General features: G+C 45.6%; 1 protein-coding gene across 1 annotated transcript; it reads right to left on the reverse strand.

Annotated features, from left to right (window-relative positions):
* Window positions 1–102: 102 nt before the first annotated feature.
* On the reverse strand, window positions 103–26900 carry LOC124015347 (mucin-2-like). The gene is made up of 15 exons (XM_046330528.1): window positions 26725–26900; window positions 11192–12946; window positions 10952–11056; window positions 8441–8695; window positions 7991–8233; window positions 7754–7860; window positions 7601–7659; window positions 7206–7351; window positions 6643–6780; window positions 4935–4977; window positions 4680–4717; window positions 4468–4555; window positions 3486–3690; window positions 3037–3069; window positions 103–2632 (listed from the first exon to the last, which is right to left on the reverse strand). Exons 1-15 carry the CDS (start codon window positions 26774–26776, stop codon window positions 2501–2503), a joined length of 3399 nt encoding a protein of 1132 aa, XP_046186484.1. The 5' UTR covers window positions 26777–26900; the 3' UTR covers window positions 103–2500.
* Between the last annotated feature and the right edge of the window lie 234 nt (window positions 26901–27134).

Below are 27134 nucleotides of genomic sequence, written 5' to 3' on the forward strand. Positions count from 1 at the left end.
AGACACACATACTCACAAATACACACAGACATGTGAGACTTCCATAAACATATTTTTTTGCGGAAGTGTATAGACATGGTAATTGGCACATCTGAGAACAAGCTTTGTCGAGAGTTTATTTTTTATTTTTTGCATAATTTTCCTATTCTTCAAAAAGACCAATCAAAACAGGCACATTTGCAGATGCAGGCAGCTTCAGCAGGGAAGGTACTAATAACAGAGGATGAAGGTCTACTCAGCTCCAGGCCAGACTAATAGGCTGTAGTGTAGGTCTACTCAGCTCCAGGCCAGACTAATAGACTGTAGTGTAGGTCTACTCAGCTCCAGGCCAGACTAATAGACTGTAGTGTAGGTCTACTCAGCTCCAGGCCAGACTAATAGACTGTAGTGTAGGTCTACTCAGCTCCAGGCCAGACTAATAGACTGTAGTGTAGGTCTACTCAGCTCCAGGCCAGACTAATAGACTGTAGAGTAGGTCTACTCAGCTCCAGGCCAGACTAATAGACTGTAGAGTAGGTCTACTCAGCTCCAGGCCAGACTAATAGACTGTAGTGTAGGTCTACTCAGCTCCAGGCCAGACTAATAGACTGTAGAGTAGGTCTACTCAGCTCCAGGCCAGACTAATAGACTGTAGAGTAGGTCTACTCAGCTCCAGGCCAGACTAATAGACTGTAGTGTAGGTCTACTCAGCTCCAGGCCAGACTAATACACTGTAGAGTAGGTCTACTCAGCTCCAGGCCAGACTAATAGACTGTAGTGTAGGTCTACTCAGCTCCAGGCCAGACTAATAGACTGTAGTGTAGGTCTACTCAGCTCCAGGCCAGACTAATAGACTGTAGTGTAGGTCTACTCAGCTCCAGGCCAGACTAATAGACTGTAGTGTAGGTCTACTCAGCTCCAGGCCAGACTAATAGACTGTAGTGTAGGTCTACTCAGCTCCAGGCCAGACTAATAGACTGTAGTGTAGGTCTACTCAGCTCCAGGCCAGACTAATAGACTGTAGAGTAGGTCTACTCCGCTCCAGGCCAGACTAATAGACTGTAGAGTAGGTCTACTCAGCTCCAGGCCAGACTAATAGACTGTAGTGTAGGTCTACTCAGCTCCAGGCCAAGACTAATAGACTGTAGAGTAGGTCTACTCAGCTCCAGGCCAGACTAATAGACTGTAGAGTAGGTCTACTCCGCTCCAGACCAGACTAATACAAAATATCCCTTTACTGTATAAACCCCTGAACTAGGGATCCAGCTCCTTCAGCGCTTCACACACACAGCTCTCGTCATGAAAACACAATCAATCCTAAAGTAAAAATATAGAAAAACATTTGCTCTCACTGAGAATGTGTCTATGATTCCCCCCACCCAAACAAATCACATGTAGTGTAAAGCAAATACATAATTTAGTGCAAATAGCAATAGATGAATCACTTTGGAATACTACGTTGAGTGTGAGAAACTACAATGCAGAATGACCAATCTAAAATATATCAGTAATCTCTTCAATAAGACGTAGACATCCAGGTAACTAAATGTAGCAGGATACTGTAGAAGGAAAAAACAAAACATGAAAATCTTGACCCTGAACAATGGGGACAACTACTGGCTATGACAAGCTATATTCAGCTCCCTCTTCATTCAATAAGGCTGCGTTTAAGGCAGTCCAAAAATCCGGTCTTTTGACCAACCACATCCGATCTTTTCACACCAGATATTTTTTCAAAAGAGAAAAAATATCTGATTTGAGCTGCCAGTCTAAACACAGCCTAATGGACACAAATAAGAACATTTTAAATAAAAACATTTTTTTTTTTTTACAAATCTTTGTTCTTGTATTGCAGAACAGGATAAAAGACCATGATCAGATGAACGGAACGTTTCAAAAGTAAACCATGGATTTGTAGTGAACACAATCCTCTTTTGGTGGGGTCAGTTATTGAAGTGAATCCCTGTGAAGTCAATGCATGTTGGAGTCCAAATCGTTCTGAATCATAAAGCTGACTTTGAGAATGGATTCCAGAAGAACATATTTAAAAAACCCTGCTGTCAAGTCCCTTGTAGTTGTGTCATTAAACCATGAAGGACTCCAGTCCATGAACGACTGTAAACCATGAATGACTCCAGATGCCCTAGACAGTACATAGCATCTATCCGAATACCCTGATGCAAAGGAAAAGTTCTACACAATTCAAAAGAAATACAGTGAGAGGATGTACCAATACCCAGAGTTACTAGAAGTCAGTGACTTCTCAATTTGATCTTTAGCCATGTCTTTAGCCAATGCCATTACCCCCCCCCCACCTTCCCTGTAGCCTTCCCTCCTCTCTCTGAAGTGCTGATTTAGGATCAGGTCTCCCCTTTTTAGTCATGATTTAAGAAGGCAAAAAATGATCCTAGATCAGCATTTCTGCTCGGAGACGCATTGTGAGTACGGGCCAATGTCTCCAGACGTTATTGAGGTTCTCATACGGGGTCTCCTCTCATCTGCAGGTTTGAAGTAAGGGTTATCATATGGGTCTCCTCTCATCTGCAGGTTTGAAGTAAGGGTTCTCGTGGCCCTGCACCAGGTAGGAGTAGCGAGACGGGTTCTTCCCCTTGAACGTGTTCATGCTGTCTGAGGTCAGGTCATACGACCCGGTCTGAAACATTGACAGGCGGGAATGTCAGAGATCGCGCTGGACACACACACACACACGCATGCACACACACACAGATACATGCAGACCTACACACAAAACACACAAATCAAACAGCAACACGCATGAAATTAAGTTGACAAAACTGACCATTCATGAACGCTTTGTGTTCCTGGTACATTTTGAACTGTTGAAACCCAATAGGAATGATTTTCCTCCTACAACAAGTGGATCACATAAAGCTACTGAGAGCTATTGACTGTTCCGTCAAGCGTTCATGAAGTTTCGCTCTTTCCCATCACCAGCTCAAAGGACAGGGTAGGTTTAGTCAAATCGTCCAGCAGAGGTTATAGGCTTGATTAGTTACGGAGAGGGAAAGCAAAGCATGATTAGACTTAGAACCTTACCTTCTTCCCCCGTTTAGGCAGAATGTGGAATCCCTAAAGCAACACACTGGGAGTCAGGCAAGGAAGGGAGGGAGCACATACATGCTAACTAACTAGCCAACATCAACACTGGAAGAACGCTACATTCTCCACCACGACGGCTACAGTTACGGAGCAAAAAAAGCAAATCAAATGGTACGTACGATTCTGGCGCGTTTTAATATAGGAGTTAAATAACAAGTAGCAACACAGCATTTTAAGGAGACAAAAACCTCTTAAATATGTTACACAAGACAAATGAGATCTTTGAGTTAGCGCATTAGGTTTCCAGAGGACAACAGCAGGGAGAGGAAAGCAGACAGGACAATTTACAATTTGGGGAAATGTACAAGCAGGAGGTTTATCTCGTCTCCATATGGTCTAGAATCCACTGGGTCAGAAGAACACAGGATTAATCACAGGTGACTCACCGCTCCGTTGGTGTGGGGCTTCATGTCGACCAGGTTGTGTGTGCTGCCCCCCTCGGTCATCTCCATGGGGGCTGAAGCCCAGTTGGTGCTGGCCCGGGGGATGGGGGTGATGCCCTGGGAGGTGGACCAGGGGCCCTGGAAGTCCTCCACAGGGTACGGGCTGCTGAACTCTGCTGAAGGCTTCTTCACCGACTGCGACCAGTACCTCCGAGACACACAGATAGGACAATGTAAGTGCACAGCCCTATATCGGTAAGTCTCTCTGATGATACATTGTGGCGAGACGCCAATATTTTGTAGGGTGGGTGTTGAGCCAGGGGTGCAGCTAACACTTGACAGAGTAATGGTTAGAGGAGGGTGGTAGACCTCTGATGAGGGGCTGCGTGAATGGAGGTTAGGGCTTGGCAGGAGAGGAAAGAAGGGAGAGAAGAGAAGATAGAGAATGGAGAGGAGAGGACAGAGAGGAGTGGATGGATGGAGAGGAGAGGACAGAGAGGAGTGGATGGATGGAGAGGAGAGGACAGAGAGGAGAGAATGGAGGGAGAGGACGGAGAGGAGAGGAGGGAGATGACAGAGAGGAGGGAGAGAGAGGACGGGGAGGGGAGAAGGGAAAGGACGGAAATGAGAAAGGGGAAAGAGAGGACAAAGAGGAGAGAAGCGAGAGGAGAGGAGGGAGAGGATGGAGAGGAGGGAGAGAGATGACGGAGAGGAGGGGGGAAGGAGAGGACGGAGAGGAAAGAAGGAAAAGGACGGAAAGGAGAAAGGGAGAAGAGGAATAGGAGAGGAAAGAGAGGACAAAGAGGAGAGAAGGGAGAGGAGAGGACGGAGAGGAGAGAAGGGAGAGGAGGGAGAGGATGGAGAGGAGGGAGAAGATGGAGAGGAGGGAGAGGAGAGGAGGGAGAAGATGGAGAGGAGGGAGAGGAGAGGAGGGAGAAGAGGGAGAGGAGAGACGGGACAGGAGAGAAGGCAGTTATATTCTTACCAGCAGCAGTATGCAAGCAGGCCCAGCAGCATGATGAGGAGGACTCCCCCCAGTACACAGGCAATGACCACCACTGCCAACAGAGCCGCTACACAGAGAGAGATACACACATGAACAAACTTCAGATAACAAGGAAATACAAACACCACACTAACTTTTATCACATCTCTGGACCCATTTGGTTCAGTAAGAGGAACTTTAGTCCAACTTACAGTCAGTGCAGTTGAATCCAGCGTAGCCAAACGCGCATCTGGAATAGAACAATAATAGCAAACATGATACACATTTCATATAATCTAACCACAATACATTGTTTTAGGTGACAGTAGTTCCTGGTGCAATTACAGGGTAAAGGCACACGGGGGCGCTAGTTACTTGCAGCTATCTACGATGCTTCAATGCATCCACAGCAGGGGAACTATGCCTGAGTCAACTAAACAAATAAGAGATTCAATTCAAATACTCACGGCACACATGTGTCTCCCTCTGACCTTTGACCACTGGGACAGGCTATGGAGAAAGAGGAAACATAGGTGAGAGACAGCCATAGAATTACATACAGAACCATGTGAATTATCGGATCTCTGACAATGACGTCACAGTTTCACAGAGAGGAACTAACATGGGAACACTGTGATCTTAACAGCCGCTCTGTGTACTGTGGCGCCACTATCACCGGAGGGATTAGGTGAAGCTCACCAATGTTTGCTCAATAAATTTGCACAATCAACCAACATAATAAACACTTGCTCTTAGAGAAGTTGATATATGGTGTAACATCAGTAAGTACAATTTTTAGATTATGTGTAGTTTAACAATGGCGCTGTGGGGAGCAGAGTCATCTATGTTTAGTAGTTCTCCCCAACCCATAACTTCTCTGCTGGACAAAACTAATCCAGCCCCTGGCTCGGCAGATAGTGACCATGATTCTTCAGCTGGTTTCCAGGGCAACGGCCCCTTTGCAGACGAATACATTAAAGAGATATCGTGTGCCATGGGATCAGAGTGGAGAAACGTCGACACAGCACTTGACCCTCTCTCTGTCTGTCTTTCTCTCTCTCTCTCTTTCTCTCTCTCTCTCTCTCAATTCAATTTCAATTTTAATTTAAGGGTTTTAGTGGCATGGGAAACATATGTTAACATTGCCAAAGCAAGTGAACTAGATAGTAGACAAAAGTGAAATAAACAATACAATTTTACTGTGAACATTACACTCACAAAAAGTTCCAAAATAGTAAAGACATTACAAATGTCATATTATGTGTAAGTAGTTAAATTACAAAAGGGAAAAATAAATAAACATAAATATGGGTATTATTTACAATGGTGTTTGTTCTTCACTGGTTGCCCTTGTGGCACAAATCACAAATCTCACAAATCTTGCTGCTGTGATGGCACGCTGTTGTATTCCACCCAATAGATATGGGAGTTTATCAAAATTGGGTTTGTTTTCAAATGCATTGTGTCTCTAATATGGTCATACATTTGGCAGGAGGTTAGGAAGTGCAGCTCAGTTTCCACCACATTTTGTGTGCAGCGTGCAAATAGCATTGTCTTCTCTTGAGCCGCATTTTCTCAATAGCAAGGCTATGCTCACTGAGTATACATAGTCAAAGCTTTCCTTAAGTTTGGGTCAGTCACAGTGGTCAGGTATTCTGCCATGGTGTACTCTGTTTATGGCCAACTAGCATTCTAGTTTGCTCTATGTTTTTCTGAATTATTTCCAATGTGTCAAGTAATTATTTTTGTTTTCTCATGATTTGGTTGGGTCTAATTGTGTTGCTGTCCTGGGGCTCTGTGGGGTCTGTTTTGTGTTTTCTCTCACACGCACGGACGCACGCACACACAAAAGTATTTAAATGAACGCAAATGCATTCTTTTGATGCTAACTTTCCCATTTTGTTCACTCTGATGCTAAGCCAAGTGCGCTTAACCTTGCTCTTGAGTCTGTCTGTGTCTATTTGTATCTCCTTTAGTATTTTCTCTCCATCAAATGGAATGTGTTCAGCAGCTCCATTATACAGTAGCTAAGCTGTTATCGTGTGTCTTGTGTAACATTTCAATGCACTCTGTATGTACAACCACAAAGACTCTCCCAAAACACATGATCACCGACTCCTATCTTGAAGGACCTTTCAATGAGCATAGAACCACTGGAGACAGGTTTGTACTCACCTGTGCAGCTTTGGTTTGAGTAGAAGCTGTTGATGTAGCCAGCCTTACAGGAGCATCTGGTCACTCCATCTTCTTTGTACTCGCACGTGGTAGAGCGGACCTCACACGGTTGGGGGGTCTGATCACATAGGTCAGTGGCTGGAGAAAGGATGGGGACACACCAGTCAGGATAGTGACACTGTGCGACGGTACTTCATGTTTTATGGGACTTTCTTTAATGGCTACAAAGTACGAGAATGTCAGTACTTTTGTCTGTCAATCAATCAATCAATCAATCAATCAATCAATCAATCAAATGTATTTATACAGCCCTTCTTACATCAGCTGATGTCACAAAGTGCTGTACATAAACCCAGCCTAAAAGCCCCCCCAAAAGAAACAGCGAGCAATGCAGGTGTAGAAACCCTGTTGTTTGGCATTACATTCTCCTCCGGTACAATAAAGTACGTGTCTATTTATTATTTTCTATGAATATAAAGTATGGTTCAAGCTCTCAGGTAGTAAGAATCTCCCTGCTGGCCACTCCTTCTACACAGGGTGAAGCAGCAAGGCACAGTGCCCACCGTTAAATGTAGCTCTCTGCAGTATGGTCCCACAGGTCGTCCCACAGGCTTGTATGGCTTTCTCTATAGCGACATTGGTCGAAGTCCGGGTGGCACTGGAGCCTAGTTTAAACACGTTGTTCACGGTCGCGATCACACTGCCTCGCCTGTAAGGGTCACCAAAAACCATACATAGTTACCATAACAAGCCAGCTGATAAAATGCACGGTCAAACCTATGTCCTGGTCGTCACAACAAGTCCCACTGGGCACACACTGGTTGAATCAACGTTGTTTCCACGTTGTCTCACTGGAAGTACGCTGAGCCAACGTGGAAAATATGTTGAAATGACGTCTGGCACGGTGGGCTATACATTGGATAACAACCATTCTTGACAATGTGAAGTAGAATCCTACCGAAGCAGCACAACATCAGTTTGGCTGTATCCAGACTCGTTTTCCAAGGCTCTTCTCAGCTGAAAATAAGATAAGAGAGGATTATTGTCCCACTCCGTCGCTCTGAGAGGAGAATACACTGTAACTACTGGGCTTTGTGACTCAAGGACCTACTGCCTCTGAGATCCTGGCTGCTGTTTGCTGAAATATCCCTGATGACCGGTTGCTCATTTCAGCCTGAAAAGTCTGGTTGAGATGCAGGTCTCCAGAGAAGACTTGGGCTGAAAAGGAAGGGGGGAAAAGGAGTCAAAAAAGGAGTCCTCATCATCACCACTTATCCCCAGCACCCTTATAATCCTCAGCATCATCCCCATCGTCGTCTTCGTTATAACACTAACGACTAGCACTAACCTTGTACACAGCGGCCCTCTAAGAGGAAGGTCCCAGACATACACTGGCAGGTGCCGTTGAGACAGATGCTATCATAAGGACAGGGAGAGGAGGGACACACTATGGAGATGGGTGGAGGCAGGGATGTGGTAGCAGTGATGGCTGACTCTGGCTGGGTGGTGCTTCCACCGGTAGGGGAGGTGGAGGTGTGGAAAGGAGGAAGTGGGCTCTCACTAGTTTTGCTAGTTGGTTGCCCAGGGGTTTCTGTGGTAAAAATAAAGAAGAAGGAAAGAAGACATAACAAAGATCAAATTGGAAAGTAAGTTTCAACATTGATTAACATCTCACAGTGAAGATAATATCTTTGTTTTTAATCAGTTTGTGGCATTATATTTAGTCCTCCTTCAGACACAACACAGATCCAATCATGTTTACAACACTTGACACGGACAATTACATTTTAAAGCATACCTCCTGTAGGTGTGATGGTGGGTGAGGGGGCAGGGGTGATGGTGGAGGTGTCTACGGGGGCAGCAGTGCTGCTGCCTGGGGTTTGGGTTGAGCCTGGAGAGGGTGGGCTGGAGGAAGAGCCGGAGGTGGGGGGCAAAGCTGGAGTGCCAGCTGTGGTTGTAGAATCGGTAGTCCCCTCTGTTCCAGTGGTTTTGTCTGTATGAGGGCTCCCTGTAATGGTAGCGGTGGGGGATGAGGACGTGGAGCCATCAGTCACTGGAAGAGCGGTCTCAGGACCCCTTGTAGTGGCGGAGAGGGGTATTGAAGACAGGGTACTACCCTCAGTTGCTGGGAGAGAGGTCTGACCAGTTGGTGGGATGGTGGACTTTGTGATCCTTGAATCTGTGGTCTCACTGTCTTTGGTACCTGTATCTGTGGTATCTGTGTTGATAGCTGTTGTTTCATGTGTACCTGTATCTGTGGTAGCTGTGTTGATAGCTGTTGTTTCATGTGTACCTGTATATGTGGTAGCTGTTGTTTCATGTGTACCTGTATCTGTGGTAGCTGTGTTGATAGCTGTTGTTTCATGTGTACCCGTATCTGTGGTATCTGTGTTGATAGCTGTTGTTTCATGTGTACCTGTATCTGTGGTAGCTGTGTTGATAGCTGTTGTTTCATGTGTACCCGTATCTGTGGTATCTGTGTTGATAGCTGTTGTTTCATGTGTACCTGTATCTGTGGTAGCTGTGTTGATAGCTGTTGTTTCATGTGTACCTGTATCTGTGTTGATAGCTGTTGTTTCATGTGTACCTGTATCTGTGGTAGCTGTGTTGATAGCTGTTGTTTCATGTGTACCTGTATCTGTGGTAGCTGTGTTGATAGCTGTTGTTTCATGTGTACCTGTATCTGTGTTGATAGCTGTTGTTTCATGTGTACCTGTATCTGTGGTAGCTGTGTTGATAGCTGTTGTTTCATGTGTGCCTGTCTCTGTGGTACCTGTATCTGTGGTAGCTGTGTTGATAACTGTTGTTTCATGTGAACCTGTATCTGTGTTGATAGCTGTTGTTTCATGTGTACCTGTATCTGTGGTATCTGTGTTGATAGCTGTTGTTTCATGTGTACCTGTATCTGTGGTAGCTGTGTTGATAGCCGTTGTTTCATGTGTGCCTTTCTCTGTGGTACCTGTATCTGTGGTAGCTGTTGTTTCATGTGTACCTGTATCTGTGGTAGCTGTGTTGATAGCTGTTGTTTCATGTGTACCTGTATCTGTGGTAGCTGTGTTGATAGCTGTTGTTTCATGTGTACCTGTATCTGTGGTAGCTGTGTTGATAGCTGTTGTTTCATGTGTACCTGTGGTAGCTGTGTCGATTGCTGTTGTTTCATGTGTACCTGTATCTGTGGTAGCTGTGTTGATAGCTGTTGTTTCATGTGTACCTGTGGTAGCTGTGTCGATTGCTGTTGTTTCATGTGTACCTGTATCTGTGGTAGCTGTGTTGATAACTGTTGTTTCGTGTGTACCTGTATCTGTGGTAGCTGTGTTGATAGCTGTTGTTTCATGTGTACCTGTATCTCTGGTAGCTGTGTTGATAACTGTTGTTTCATGTGTACCTGTATCTGTGGTAGCTGTGTTGATAACTGTTGTTTCATGTGTGCCTGTCTCTGTGGTACCTGTATCTGTGGTACCTGTATCTGTGGTATCTGTGTTGACAGCTGTTGTTTCATGTGTGCCTGTCTCTGTGGTACCTGTATCTGTGGTATCTGTGTTGATAGCTGTTGTTTCATGTGTGCCTGTCTCTGTGGTACCTGTATCTGTGGTATCTGTGTTGATAGCTGTTGTTTCATGTGTACCTGTATCTGTGGTAGCTGTGTTGATAACTGTTGTTTCATGTGTGCCTGTCTCTGTGGTACCTGTATCTGTGGTACCTGTATCTGTGGTATCTGTGTTGATAGCTGTTGTTTCATGTGTGCCTGTCTCTGTGGTACCTGTATCTGTGGTATCTGTGTTGATAGCTGTTGTTTCATGTGTACCTGTATCTGTGGTAGCTGTGTTGATAGCTGTTGTTTCATGTGTACCTGTATCTGTGGTATCTGTGTTGATAGCTGTTGTTTCATGTGTTCCTGTATCTGTGGTATCTGTGTTGATAGCTGTTGTTTCATGTGTACCTGTATCTGTGGTAGCTGTGTTGATAACTGTTGTTTCATGTGTTCCTGTATCTGTGGTATCTGTGGTATCTGTGTTGATAGCTGTTGTTTCATGTGTACCTGTATCTGTGGTATCTGTGTTGATAGCTGTTGTTTCATGTGTACCTGTATCTCTGGTAGCTGTGTTGATAACTGTTGTTTCATGTGTGCCTGTATCTGTGGTAGCTGTGTTGATAACTGTTGTTTCATGTGTACCTGTATCTGTGGTAGCTGTGTTGATAACTGTTGTTTCATGTGTGCCTGTCTCTGTGGTACCTGTATCTGTGGTACCTGTATCTGTGGTATCTGTGTTGACAGCTGTTGTTTCATGTGTGCCTGTCTCTGTGGTACCTGTATCTGTGGTATCTGTGTTGATAGCTGTTGTTTCATGTGTGCCTGTCTCTGTGGTACCTGTATCTGTGGTATCTGTGTTGATAGCTGTTGTTTCATGTGTACCTGTATCTGTGGTAGCTGTGTTGATAACTGTTGTTTCATGTGTGCCTGTCTCTGTGGTACCTGTATCTGTGGTACCTGTATCTGTGGTATCTGTGTTGATAGCTGTTGTTTCATGTGTGCCTGTCTCTGTGGTACCTGTATCTGTGGTATCTGTGTTGATAGCTGTTGTTTCATGTGTACCTGTATCTGTGGTAGCTGTGTTGATAGCTGTTGTTTCATGTGTACCTGTATCTGTGGTAGCTGTGTTGATAACTGTTGTTTCATGTGTGCCTGTCTCTGTGGTACCTGTATCTGTGGTACCTGTATCTGTGGTATCTGTGTTGATAGCTGTTGTTTCATGTGTGCCTGTCTCTGTGGTACCTGTATCTGTGGTATCTGTGTTGATAGCTGTTGTTTCATGTGTACCTGTATCTGTGGTATCTGTGTTGATAGCTGTTGTTTCATGTGTTCCTGTATCTGTGGTATCTGTGTTGATAGCTGTTGTTTCATGTGTACCTGTATCTGTGGTAGCTGTGTTGATAACTGTTGTTTCATGTGTTCCTGTATCTGTGGTATCTGTGGTATCTGTGTTGATAGCTGTTGTTTCATGTGTACCTGTATCTGTGGTATCTGTGTTGATAGCTGTTGTTTCATGTGTACCTGTATCTCTGGTAGCTGTGTTGATAACTGTTGTTTCATGTGTGCCTGTATCTGTGGTAGCTGTGTTGATAACTGTTGTTTCATGTGTGCCTGTCTCTGTGGTACCTGTATCTGTGGTATCTGTGTTGATAGCTGTTGTTTCATGTGTGCCTGTCTCTGTGGTACCTGTATCTGTGGTATCTGTGTTGATAGCTGTTGTTTCATGTGTACCTGTATCTGTGGTAGCTGTGTTGATAACTGTTGTTTCATGTGTGCCTGTCTCTGTGGTACCTGTATCTGTGGTACCTGTATCTGTGGTATCTGTGTTGATAGCTGTTGTTTCATGTGTGCCTGTCTCTGTGGTACCTGTATCTGTGGTATCTGTGTTGATAGCTGTTGTTTCATGTGTACCTGTATCTGTGGTAGCTGTGTTGATAGCTGTTGTTTCATGTGTACCTGTATCTGTGGTATCTGTGTTGATAGCTGTTGTTTCATGTGTACCTGTATCTGTGGTATCTGTGTTGATAGCTGTTGTTTCATGTGTACCTGTATCTGTGGTATCTGTGTTGATAGCTGTTGTTTCATGTGTACCTGTATCTGTGGTAGCTGTGTTGATAGCTGTTGTTTCATGTGTACCTGTATCTGTGGTACCTGTATCTGTGGTAGCTGTGTTGATAGCTGTTGTTTCATGTGTACCTGTATCAGTGGTACTGCTGGTTGGAATAATGTCTGCTGTTGTGTTTGACTCTGTGGGAACATCAGCTGAGGTACGGCCTGTATGTTCCATGGTAGACGTAGAGTCACCTCTGCTAAGGGCAGGTGTGGTGGTGGGTGTTGTCATGTCACTGTCTGTAGACGGACTGTCTTTTTCGGTCGACTCAGGGGAAGTGACAGTGTACGCTGTGGTCTTGTGGGAGGAAGTCAACCTTGCTGTGCTGACCGACGAGGTAATTCTTGTTTCTGTCGCAGTGGTGCCGACTGCTCTCTTAGTCTCTGTCGTATCAGAAGTTGAGGTCAGGTCTGTTGTAGTAGAGACCTCTTCAGTTTTAGAGATGGCCGCTGTTGTGGGTGAGGTGCCATCAGTGCTAGGGAGGACAGTTGAGGGGTCCTGGGTGGTGATGGTGGCTCTGTCTGTGGTGGTGGAGCTGGGTTCAGTAGAGTCTGGGGCATTTGTGGATAAGGGGGTGGTGGATCTATCTCCTGGGGTCATGGATGTATCTGTGAGCCCAGGACTGTCATGTGTGCCAGGAGCGGTGTTGTTGGACTCAACCCCTACAGAAAAAGATACCAATACAAACATACAGAAAGTCATGAGCTGAGCTTCATGTGCCCCATACACACACTGTAAAACACCCAAAACTTGCAATACTGAAACAGACCTTGGCCAGTTACTCTTCTGGTGTTCATCCCCCCTTCCCCCGATAATCAGGGGTGACTTAGATCTGAGACTGATGAGTGAATTTAACTACCAGGTAGAAACGAAAAAAAATCACAAAAGTGTTCCGTGTTTGAGCTCCGCGATGAAAACTCATTGTGGCATTTGCTTTAGCGTTCCCTGAGCTCACCATTCCAGTTGTGTCACAGAGACGTGCAAAGGTGGGTGACGTCATAAGCGTGACAAAAGACAAGCACACGATCATCCCCTCACTGACGTACCTCAAATGCCACTGACTGCATCCATCACGCAATAAACAGGTCAGCGTTGTGTCTAGCCAAGTCTATTACCCGTCTCTTCGAAGAGGACTCAGCGTCTTACTTATCTTAGCATGTTGTGGTGACGCCTGTCCACGCCGCTGTTAAACCCAACCTGCTCTGGTCTCTTTCTGTTTGGAGGAGAACACAGGCAGCTTCACAGCAGCTTGAGGGGCAGCACACCCAGCAGGGGGCCCTTGATAGGGTACTGCCTCGGCCTGCTTACCCCGAGCCGCGGAGCTTGGACCTCATCTGTATGCGTTGGCTGAGTACATTCAACCTCCTTTTCCTATTTTCTCCTCCAGCTAGAGTAGAGAAGGAACACACGTACAACAGGGGGCCCCATCCCAAATGGCACCCCTATTCCCTACATAGTGCACTACTTCTGGCTCTGGTCAATATAGGGTGCCATTTGGGATGCAGTGGTTGCCTACGGCCTTATACAAACCCTGTGTTGCTCCTACAGTACCAGGAAGCAGAGGTGCCGGAGGAAGTGGGGAGGGACCAAGACTAATATCTGATTCGGTGTGTGATTCAATTATTTTCCAGGAACACGCCAGAGTGTACATTGCATTGTGTGACCTAATGTCTCTGTAGCTCGGTAACCAAAACCCATTTACAGATGAAGAATGACCAAAGAGCACACACACCTGTCAAGGCCGAACGTAACGTCCATCCGTATTTGAGATAGAGAACACACTTGTATCCACATAGACTCTTTCACCACACACGCAAGCAAGCGCACGAGCACGCACACACACACGCTGTGGTATGAGGGAGTGGATTGAATAAATACAGAGCTATCTGACAGGATGGATGGTGGACTGAGAGAAATGCTTTTATGATCACATTTTATTGGTTATGACGATAACAAGGCGAGGTGACCGAAACCAGAAAGCGGCTCCCGAAACTAGACCAGTGTGTGACCAATGCTGCAAAACACAGACGTAGTTTACAGTACTGTAGCAATCTGTGAGCAACTCATGTAGATTACGAATGAAAGAAGATAGCCTCAAGGTTCTTGGTTGATTACCAGAGATAAAAACACAAGATTGAATTATCCCATTTTGTCCACAGTGCAAGACACAAGAAGTCAACAGTATGTTCCTAGAATGAGATTTCTGTCAGTTATGCCCATCCCGCTATCTTCATACGATTATATGATGACATAGCTATGAGTAAGAGTCTTCCCCCTTCATACTGTACATTCTGGGTGTATCACCACAGTGTGTCACAGTACACTTTAATCTCTTGGTAAGCAAATGAAAACATTCTGCTCCTTGGTTAGATTCCTTCGCATAGATTTGCCAGTGGACCTTGGCGATGCAGACATGCCTGAGAGGATGTGTTCTGCTCAGACCAGCATCTTAGCAGAAACCTGATAAAAAAACACACAATGATGAAACCTAGCAATGTGGTTTCTAACTAAACATCTGGCAACCTAATCTATGATCCATTGTACTGGGAAGCAACCATACAGATTCCAAACATACGAAATATCCCTGGCAACCTGAGCAAAGAGCAGGCTGAGCCTAGATCATCCAGTGTGATCCTGGACAAGGCAGGCCAATTGACTACCTATCTAAGATGTATCAATGCCAAGCGCAAACATTTACAGTAGTGTAACGTGTAAATGGGTGTCAAAGCAGACGGTGGTGACAGAAAGCAGGCCCTGCCCCACAACACAACTACTGGGAAGTCAACGTCTAATTTAGCATCTACACACAGTCAGCAGTTAGCCCACTACTTCCTGCTATTCTCCACCCAACACACAGACCTTTCCCTCGGTCAGGCCCATTGGTAGGTCTGAGCTGTCGGTTAAACGCCACTTGATTTTGCACCCTCTAAGTCAGCCTTTCTTAAAGTAGGGGTCGCGACCCAGAGTGGTCTAATTGCAGGAAATTAGCTGTAAAACTCAAACGGTTTTCTCTCTGCCCCATTGCAAAATTAGCAGAATTGCATGACATGTTTTATAAAATTGCTAAATGTCCTCTTCGCCCCATGGCATGAAAAGTTCAAGAACCCTTACTCTAAGTCATGAGCTATGCAAAGCTGTTGTGAGAGGTGAGAACGGGTGAGAACTATTGAAAACTATTGAAAACTATTGATAACAGCTGAGAACAGTTGAGAACGATTGAAAACCGTTGAGAACTATTGAGAACTATTGATAACAGCTGAGAACAGTTGAGAACGATTGAGAAGACACTGGGTGTCGAATCATCAACAAACCGATATCAAAATGATACTGGGTGTAGAATCAACAGATCCGCACTATACAATCCTTTCTAGAAACACCATTAGTAAATCTAGCCACATCCCCAATACTGCTGCCATGCAAACAGCCATACAAAGGACACCATGATATCCAAGGCAAACAGAGTGGAAACAGATGGTACATTGGTAAGTTAAAGTAGTGACAGAGATATCTGATCACTTCTCTCTCTCAGCACTGCAACGTTGACAAAACCGCCACGATGGTGTGTGTGTGTTGTGTGTGTGGTTGTGCGTGCGTGTTCGTGATGGCCTTTACAGAGTCCCCCCCCCCCCCTCTCATTCAAATGCTTCTGTCTTGGAAAAGTTTAATCTCTCTTGAAAACAATCGCTGACGAAAATGAGTAGATATAGCTACTGGGGAGCCTTGATGGCGTCATAAAATAACCCCTGCCCATCTGACACTGGACTAAGGGGGAAGCTCCGGAACTAAGGCACAATTCCCCAGGCAAGAATATCACGCCTGACACACACACACACACACACACACACACACACACACGCACATATGAACCCCCACCACACACACACACAGGTTTTCATCAAACACGCACACAGAGGCTATCCTGTCTCTTCTAGAGTCCTCTGAGGATTTTGTCCCTGAGTACAATACTTCCACCACGGCAGATTCAGAGTGTTCACAGTAATAGTCACGTGTACAGGGTTGCTGGTGTGGTTGCAGGGTTCAGTGAAAATCTTAGGCTTCGAGCTCCAACATGCGGGACTACGTGAAATAAAAGAATGAAAATGGCAATGAAAAAACACAATAGAAATAGCATCATATACGTAATGACAGCTGTGGCAGTGATGAATAAATACTTGGTGTGGAGGCAGAGTTAAGACTGTTGAGGGGGTGGGGCGGATTGGCCATAAGGGGAGCAGCATGGCCATTGAGGGGACCAAGTGAAATAAAAAACAATAACAATTCGAATTAAAAAAAAAAAAGTTCTAATATAGACATTAACAACTGCATCGCCGATGAATGTTGTTGGGAGGTGGGGTGATGTTTCCCAGTTTCATGAGCAACGTAAAACTAAACGGGCGAGGGATTAAACAACTCGCAGGGGAAGTCTTGCGTTTGAAATAGCGCTGCCAACAGAGGAGGCTGGTGGGAGGAGCTATAGGAGGACGGCTCATTCATTCCGTTGCTGGAATCGAAGGAATGGAACGGTATCAAATACATCAAACATGTTCAACTCCGTTCCATTAACTCCGTTCCATTAACTCCGTTCCATTAACTCCGTTCCAGCCTCGTCGGCCTGCTATTTCGTTTCAAGTTCCACATTCTTTTTTTTATTAAATTTTTTACCTTCTTTAACATCAGGACCGGCACGTTGTCCAACTACCACTCCTTTGAAACTTTATCTTCACTAACTTATTACCAGGAACTACTGGTAATGTTGTATTGAATAAAGCATATCAAACCAGAAGGGACACAGTACAGGTAGGGTAGAGTACAGTATAATGTATATTATGTATAAGGTATATTGCAGTACAGTATAGTGTATATTATGTATAAGGTATATTGCAGTACAGTATAGTGTTTATTATGGATAAGGTATATTGCAGTACAGTATAGTCTATATTATGTATAAGGTATATTGCAGTACAGTATAGTGTATATTATGTATAAGGTTTATTGCAGGACAGTCCGAAGCCCTCTTTTAGGTATTAACCTCGTGTGACAGCCAGATAATCTCAGGCAGACACAATGAGATGATGGGGTTAAATCAGACCACACAGGGGTCAAAGGACACCGATGGGACATCACCATAGGGGACCACACACTCAGGAAGAGCTCATATGTTTGTAAAGTGGTTTGAGACTTGCGAAATGCACTGCAAATAAAGCGTGACTTAAAACACTGACAAAATGGTTCCGTTTGGGTTGGACCAGATTCACATCAAGTCACTGCGACGGGGTATACATTAGTGTCATATAGTGTCACACCCGGGGTCATACAGCGCGTCACACCCACAGTGAACTGAACACCGACGGACTCGCGAACAGAATGAACGAAACATGGCCACAGTCTGTTACCCTGCCACACCCCCACCCTCCCCTTCCCACACAGGAAGAAAAGGGAACAGCGTCGAGAGGAGGCTGAGCAATGTGGGAGTGTGTCCGTTGCCAGGAGACATCTGTTACCAGCTGTCAAAGTTCTGATGGCCACACTACAAATCACTGAGGGAGAGAGACAAAGAGAGAGAGAGAGAGAGAAAAGGGGGAGAGAGAAGAGAGGGAAAGAGGGACAGAGAGAGAGAGAGAGTGAGTGAGAAGGAGAAAGAGACTACATGCCGATGACGCTCGTCTTTCACACAGCGCCACACTTCACAGGCTTTCTTTTCATGTGGCACAATGTTACCTCTGTGAAGTGCCCCTTTATGAACTCAACCGACAGCCAGATAAACAATTACCTTGCTACCTGTTGCCCCTCAAACCCAACCCCCACAGACTCTACTCTGTAATGTACTTCTTAGCTAATATGTGTCCCAAATTGAGAACAGTCCATGACTAGGGTGGCTGAAGTCTTTGACAATTTTTAGGGCCTTCCTCTGACACCGCCTGATATAGAGGTCCTGGATGGCAGGAAGCTTGTCCCCAGTGATGTACTCGGCCGTACACACTACCCTATGTAGTGCCTTGTGGTCGGAGGCCGAGCAGTTGCCATACCAGGCAGTGATGCAAACATGCTCTTGATGGTGCAGCTGTAGAATCTTTTTGAGGATCTGAGGACCCATGCCAAATCTTTTCAGTTTCCTTAGGGGGAATAGGCTTTGTCGTGCCCTCTTTACAACTTTCTTAGTGTGCTTGGACCATTTTAGTTTGCTGGTGATGTGGAAGCCAAGGAACTTGAAGCTCTCAACCTGTTCCACTACAGCCCCGTCAATGAGAATGGGGGCGTGCTCGGTCCTCCTTTTCCTGTAGTCCACGATCATCTCCTTTGTCTTGATCACGTTGAGTCATGACGGCTCCTGCATCCAGTACACACTTTCAGTCACTTGGAGTTGCCACGGAAACATGCCCAGTTTACGGCTGGGAATTAGCGAAACGCTTTCTTGAAATAGTTTTTTTTCATCACATCTACCAGCACTGTGAGAAACACAGACCTGATAACGGAATGCTCACGGAAAAACAGAGAAAGAAAGAAAGAAAGAAGGAAAGAAGGAAAGAAAGAAAGAAGGAAAGAAAGAAAGAAAGAAAGAAAGAAAGAAAGAAAGAAAAAATAAAGAAAACAAGAGAGACAAAGATAGAAAGAAATATGGGCCATCAGGTTAGTGACTGAACCCACAGAGACTGAAAACGAAAGGATTTTCTAATTAGCGTCACCACAGTAATGTGACGTCCCTTCAGAGTTGATTACTGTCTTCTAGTCTGTCTGTCCATGCTGTTCACTGTTACAAATTCGATACTAATAGTCACTAATATACTAACAGTCACTAATAGTGCTCACAAATGACATATCCAATACTCTGAAAAGATAGGGGGTGTAATAGCATGTATAACATCTCAGTACTTGACAAAACATGTAAACTACATGTACATGACATAGGACTTGAAATTTAGGACTTCAGTCCACGCTAATTAGAAGTCCCAGGTACAGGCCTCAGAGCCGGCTAATGAGGTGGACATTTCTAACATACTGCTTTATGAACTGGTGGTGCAATGCTTGTAGGGGCTCTGTAGGGAATGTTCCCCTTCTTACATCGCACACACACACACACACACACACACACACACACACACACACACACACACACACACACACACACACACACACACACACACACACACACACACACACACACACACACACACACACACACACACACACACACACACACACACACACACACACACACACACACACACACACACACACACACACACACACACACAAACAAACAAACAAACAAACAGTAGCAGCAAGCAGGCCAGCTTCCTTCAGCTTCCCCTAGTGTAGGGAGTCTATCTGCCCTTGGGGCCCTGTCCATTTCTCTGTTACCACGGCTGCCACATCAAAGCCCGGCAGCTGACGCCTGTTCACCAGGGGTGACCCTATCTCATGGAAATGAGGAGGAGCTTTGATTTTCACCTCTTACAGACCAACCGCGGCCATATCCCTGTGTCTGCTATTCTCTTTCAATCCTCCCCCCCCCCTTTCTCTCTCTCATTGAAAAGGTGCCTCATACAGATAATGGTTCTTTCTGAAACCTCTTCCCTCGGATATGGGGATATAAACCTTCTATTGAACCGCCGCGTTTCTTCGTCCTTCTGCTTAGTCTGGCGTTTGTCAAGCAACTTTGGGTCCTTGAAAAGCTCTATAAAAATACCATTCACTATTATTAAGGTTGCTGATGCCGCTGCAATGTCTCTGTGACAAAGATTCCTCACATAGTAATAAACGCTGCTTGGGGGACAGATTCCTAATTAGTCTAATCAAGCTGAACATGTCCATGGTCAATGGAAGGAATGAGAATGGTCCTATCGCACTACATTTAGCCAATATCATGATGATGATGTCTGCTGTGCACAGTTGCTCATGGGAAAGTTGCTTGTGACAATGTATGGGTATACAATATATGTATGGGTATATGTGCATTGTCATAACTGGGTATATGTGCATTGTCATAACTGGGTATATGTGCATTGTCATAACTGGGTATAGGTGCATTGTCATAACTGGGTATATGTGCATTGTCATAACTGGGTATAGGTGTATTGTCATAACTGGGTATATGTGCATTGTCATAACTGGGTATAGGTGTATTGTCATAACAGGGTATATGTGCATTGTCATAACTGGGTATATGTGCATTGTCATAACTGGGTATATGTGCATTGTCATAACTGGGTATATGTGCATTGTCATAACTGGGTATATGTGCATTGTCATAACAGGGTATATGTGCATTGTCATAACTGGGTATATGTGCATTGTCATAACTGGGTATATGTGCATTGTCATAACAGGGTATATGTGCATTGTCATAACAGGGTATATGTGCATTGTCATAACAGGGTATATGTGCATTGTCATAACTGGGTATATGTGCATTGTCATAACAGGGTATATGTGCATTGTCATAACTGGGTATAGGTGTATTGTCATAACAGGGTATATGTGCATTGTCATAACTGGGTATATGTGCATTGTCATAACTGGGTATATGTGCATTGTCATAACAGGGTATATGTGCATTGTCATAACTGGGTATATGTGCATTGTCATAACTGGGTATAGGTGCATTGTCATAACAGGGTATATGTGCATTGTCATAACTGGGTATATGTGCATTGTCATAACTGGGTATAGGTGCATTGTCATAACTGGGTATATGTGCATTGTCATAGCAGGGTATATGTGCATTGTCATAACTGGGTATATGTGCATTGTCATTAATGGGTATAGGTGCATTGTCATAACTGGGTATATGTGCATTGTCATAACTGGGTATATGTGCATTGTCATAACTGGGTATATGTGCATTGTCATAACTGGGTATAGGTGCATTGTCATAACTGGGTATATGTGCATTGTCATAACTGGGTATAGGTGCATTGTCATAACTGGGTATATGTGCATTGTCATAACTGGGTAAGGCAGGTAGCCTGGCGGGTTTGAGCGCTGGGCCAGTAACCGAAAGGTTGGAGGATTGAATCCGAACCTGAGCTGACAAGGTAAAAATCTGTCATTCTTCCCCGAGCAAGATAGTTAACACACTGTTCCCCGGGCGCCAAAGATGTGGATGTCGATTAAGGCAGCCCCCCCGCACCTCTGATTCAGAGAGGTTGGGTTAAAAGCGGAAAACACATGTCAGTTGGATGAATTCAGCTGTACAACTGACGAGGTACCGTATGCCCTTTCTCTAAAGGTCTTGTATTGTTTGTCTGTGAGATTACATCGAGGGAATCAATAGGTTTCCCAATTCCTGAAAGATAATTTCACGCTGTTCTCAAATCAAAGTTAATTTGTCGCGTACACCGATTAGCAGACGCTAAAGCAGGTGCAGCTAAATGCTTTTGTTTAAAGGTCCAACAGTGCAGTAAATGTCTAACAGTACAATACTAATACAGAATTATAAAGTGAGGGGTTCGAGGCCTGAATGCTGATTGGCTGACAGCCGTGGTATATCGGACCGTATACCATATGGGTATGACAAAACATTTATTTTTACTGCTCGGATTACATTGGTAACCAGTGTATAATAGCAATAACGCACCTCGGGGGCTTGTGATATATGACCAATATAACACGGCTAACTCCGCGATCCGTTGTGCCTATGAACAGCCCTTAGCCGTGGTATATTGGCCATATACCACTCCTCCTTGGGCCTTATTGCTTAAATACCCCCCGTAGTCTTCCTGTGCCTTGCCTGTCTGGGGTAGGGCCTGCCTGACACAAACAAATAAACAAACAAACAAACAAAACACACACACACCACTCACAGACACAAAGACACACACACTGACAGAAGGCAGTAACACAGTATTTGCCAACATCGGGCACCACAGTAGGACTCATCACTATGGGTGGCACGGAAGGACACACAGAGCACAGTACTACTTTCTATATTAGGGAAAGATCAGAAGGTTTAAGTTGCAGTCATTGGTTTATTCTCTTGTCTTTTTCTTCATCGTTTATTTATTTACATGCTTTTCCCCCTTGGTCCCTCTCTCAGTGACCTCTCTACCTTCAGCTTGACCCGTGCCTTGCCCTAGTTGTAAAACTTAAGGGGAGGGGAGTTGTGTGTGTCTACGTCCCCCTCCCTATATCAGCACAGAGGGCTCGTCCAGCCTTGACTATCTGTAGGTAACATATGGTTCTCTGGAGCAGCTAGCACTCCTCGCTCACTGGGCCCCCTCCTCGCTCACTGGGCCCCCTCCTCGCTCACTGGGCCCCCTCCTCGCTCACTGGGCCCACTCCTCGCTCACTGGGCCCCCTCCTCGCTCACTGGGCCCCCTCCTCGCTCACTGGGCCCCCTCCTCGCTCACTGGGCCCCCTCCTCGCTCACTGGGCCCCCTCCTCGCTCACTGGGCCCCCTCCTCGCTCACTGGGCCCCCTCCTCGCTCACTGGGCCCACTGGGCCCCCTCCTCGCTCACTGGGCCCCCTCCTCGCTCACTGGGCCCCCTCCTCGCTCACTGGGCCCCCTCCTCGCTCACTGGGCCCCCTCCTCGCTCACTGGGCCCCCTCCTCGCTCACTGGGCCCCCTCCTCGCTCACTGGGCCCACTCCTCGCTCACTGGGCCCACTCCTCGCTCACTGGGCCCACTCCTCGCTCACTGGGCCCACTCCTCGCTCACTGGGCCCACTCCTCGCTCACTGGGCCCCCTCCTCGCTCACTGGGCCCACTCCTCGCTCACTGGGCCCCCTCCTCGCTCACATATCATATCCTGTTAAAGCTCGGCCGGCACATGCTTTCCAATTACAGAGTGAGATTTACAGCCCCGGAGAGTAGCCCTAATCCAACTCAGCGAGAGGGAGGAAAGAGGAGGGGAGAGAGGTGACAAGATGAAAGACAAGATGAAAGAAAAAAGAAGAAGAAGAAGAAGCAAGAGTGTCTATGAAAAGGGGAGGGCAGGCAGCAAGAGAGAGAGAGATCATGGGTAAAGTCTGAGCGGCATAGTGAGGCGAAAGGAGAGGTCTCAGACAGTCTCCACTGAAAATACTCTATGCATTAGCAATATAAGAGGAGGGGGAGGGGGGACATTGTTGGACAATGATGTAATCCGGGTACTTTAAATGATTTACAACCCGATGGTGGTTCGACTTTCTGGAACTGGCCTAGGATCCGTTTGCACTTTGACACACAGAGAGCGAGACACTAATGAACCCATGTCACACTCATCGTACCCCTTTACTCTGACCTCGGCATAGTGATCACTCGTTGATATCTGGGCTTCATCACACTTAAAAGGGAGGACTGATGAATGTGTGTGTGTGTGTGTGTCCTCGCTCAGTCCACCCCATCCATCACCTCCCGTAAAGACCCTGCATGCTCTGCACATATAATATCATGACTAACCACCAAAACTATGAAGCTTCTGACATGAATAATGTATGTGGTCAGAGAGGAAAGAGACAGGGTTAAGAAGAGGAGGAGAAGAGACACTGAACATGCCCCCCCCCCCCTCTTTGAGAGGTTTCTTATCGGGGGCACACACACACGCTGGACGATGGCGTCCATGGCGCCAGACTCAGGGGAAGAGGTGATCGAACCCTCAGGAGATCCTTCATCTGTATCTTTTTACTGCTGACCGCCTGCCTGCCTGACGCACACACACACACACACACACACACACACACACACACACACACACACACACACACACACACACACACACACACACACACACACACACACACACACACACACACACACACACACACACACACACACACACACACACACACACACACACACACACACTCAGTCATGCTTCTTGTACAAGCCTCCTTCAGTTCAGAGCCTAGCTCTCTCCCTGAGTTGCAGAGTCCTTAAACACATGACAAGTGATTGAACTATAAAAACAGCCTGCAGGGACCAGGGGACCTAACAAGGACCGAGCCACATGACAGTCTCTCCTCTCAGGCCTCTGGTGGTAACCTTTGACCTTAAATATGTCCTTCCCTATAGGGCAGGGATAGGCAACTTTGATGGAGGTGAGGGCCACAAAAAATCGGAACTCATCATGAGGTCCTAACGTTTTGGGGGCCCTAAGCGGTTTTGCCATGGGGCGCAGAGAAGATTTTGTAATGTTATAACTCATTTCATGCAATTCTACTCATTTTGCAAAGGGACGCTGAACACGCTTACAGTTTTCCAGCCTATTTCCTGGAATTGTACACATTTTCCAATAGGGTGGGGAGAACTGTTTGCCATCTTTTAATATGATATCTGAATGAGAGTGACTAACAAAATCAATGGGGGCCCCCTGGTCGGAAAACCAATGGGGGCCCCCTGGTCGGAAAACCAATGGGGGCCCCCTGGTCGGAAAACCAATGGGGGCCCCTGGTCGGAAAACCAATGGGTGCCCCCTGGTCGGAAAACCAATGGGGGCCCCTGGTCGGAAAACCAATGGGGGCTCCTGGTCGGAAAACCAATGGGGGCCCCTGGTCGGAAAACCAATGGGGGCCCCCTGGTTGGTAATTCGCCCATGATACTAAAGGTTTAGATAGCTGGATGCTAGACTAACTTACCAATCTAAAAAATGTTAGATGACATTGGCTATTTGAGTGATTGTCAGGGAGAAAAACTGCTGATGCACAACCAAATTTCGAAATTGCACTTTGTGTATTCTACTATTTTAACTCGCAACAGTAAGTTGAGATCCCGACTCAGTACCTAAAAAATACAAATAAAAATGTATCCGTGGGCCAACAAAAGGGGGCACGCGGGCCACCAGTTGCCCATCCCTGCTATAGTTGGCAAAGTGATGAAGCAACCCCAGAGCAGCCCTAATTAAGAGACCGCGATCAATATAATCAACTTCCATATAGAGCAGCAGGGCTAAGCAACAGCATTGCTGAGCCTGTAGGCTCATTAAGGTTCCACAGTACACTTCAACAGTGTTGCAGGCTGAAAGAGTATAGAAGAGAGATTCTCTGAACGGTTAAGATGTGTGTCGCAGGGACTTTTTACACTATCCCCCATCCCTGACTCACACCCAGTCAGAGAGCATTAGAACCAATGACTCAGTCTTCAGTAAGCCTTGGCCTCTATTTGGAGATTTTTGGGGAACCTCCTGCTAAGAGTCTAAGATAGCCACTAGTTTTTAAGTATTAGTACTGTATATATGAAAAGAGATCCATCAGAGCCTTCTTAAGTAATGGTTTCTTACCTTACATAATAATGGATACAATAAAACATACACTATATATACAAAAGTATGTGGACAGCCAATTAGTTGATTCGGTTATTTCAGTCACACCCATAGATGACAGGTGTTTAAATTCTGGCACACAGACACGCAATCTCCATAGACAAACATTGGCATTAGAATTGTCTTACTGAAGAGCTCAGTGACTGTCATAGGATGCCACCTTTCCAACAAGTCAGTTCTTCAAATGTCTGCCCTGCTAAAGGTGGCCCGGTCAACTGTAAGTATTGTTATTGTGAAGTGGAAACGTCTAGGAGAAACAACGGCTCAGCAATGAAGTAGTAGGCCAGAATGGGATCAGAATGGGATAGCTGAGTGCTGAAGCACGTAGCGCGTAACAATTGTCTGTCCTCGGTTGCAATATTCACTAGCAAGTTCCAAACTGCCTCTTGGAAGCAATGTCAGCACAAAAACTGTTAGTCGTGAGCTTCTTGAAATGGGTTTCCGTGGCCAAGCAGCCGCACACAAGCCTGAGATCACAATGCACAATGCCAATTGTCGGCTGATGTGGTGTGAAACTCGCCGCCATTGGACTCAGTGGAAACGCGTTCTCTGGAGTGATGAATCACACTTCACCATCTGGCATTCCGATGGACAAATCTGGGTTTGGCGGATGCCAGGGGGAAATGCTACCTGTCCCAATGCATAGTGCCAATGTAAAGTTTGGTGGAAGAGGAATAATGGTCTGGGGCTGGTTTTCATGGTTCGGGCTAGGTCCCTTAGTTCCAGTGAAGGGAAATCTTAACGCTACAGGATACAAGGACATTCTAGACGATTTTGGAATGAGATGTTCGAGGAGCAGGTGTCCACATACTTTTGGTAATGTAGTGTGTTTGAAAATGTAACTTAAGTGACTCTAGGGTAGGCTAGTGATGGTACATTTAGCCTAGTTTGTGTATATACACTGCATTGCTATCCATTTGGCAGCTTTAATGTTATTACATCGTTATTCCAGTGACATTGCAAACTTATGGGAACAAAAATATAAACATAGCCTATGGCAATGGATAGGCAAAAATGGGCAACGTTTGGAGATTGATTTAAATACCCTACAGAGCTCAGGATTTTCCATCTATATCCTACACGAAATGGCACCTGCTTTGAGAAGTGTATTTGGAACAATATTCCACAGAATGATCCATAGGTACAAGAGTGTTTCAACAACAAGACATTATTATCCTATAAAACATTGAAATGGAGCTTACCTGTGACAACAATCCATAGGAGGATGAAAAGCTGATGAGAAAATAATATCATGTTCACTCTGTGTAACGTTTCATCCGAGTTCAGATAATCAAGAGCAACAAGAACAGCGGTGAAGTAACGGTCCTACTGGAGACGCAATAACTAACTCCCTTCGTCTGTCCGTGTCTGCCACAGGTGGGTCTCTCTTTGAGCCCGTTTAGAGGTCTCAGCCCTATTAAATGCTTAGTCCCTCCTCATGGGGCGGGCTCTGCTGCCTCCCTCCAACAAGCTCGGTCAATGACAGTCCTGAGTGTCCGGCTCGCCAATACCGGGAAAGTAGATAAGGTGAGTTGCGCACAAGACCTCGGCCTGTGCTATTTTTGGCATAGTCTGGCATTGGCGATTATTTGATGTGCTTTTATATTACAGT

Source organism: Oncorhynchus gorbuscha, linkage group LG26 (genome assembly GCF_021184085.1).
Source record: "Oncorhynchus gorbuscha isolate QuinsamMale2020 ecotype Even-year linkage group LG26, OgorEven_v1.0, whole genome shotgun sequence".
Taxonomy (NCBI): Eukaryota; Metazoa; Chordata; class Actinopteri; order Salmoniformes; family Salmonidae; genus Oncorhynchus; species Oncorhynchus gorbuscha.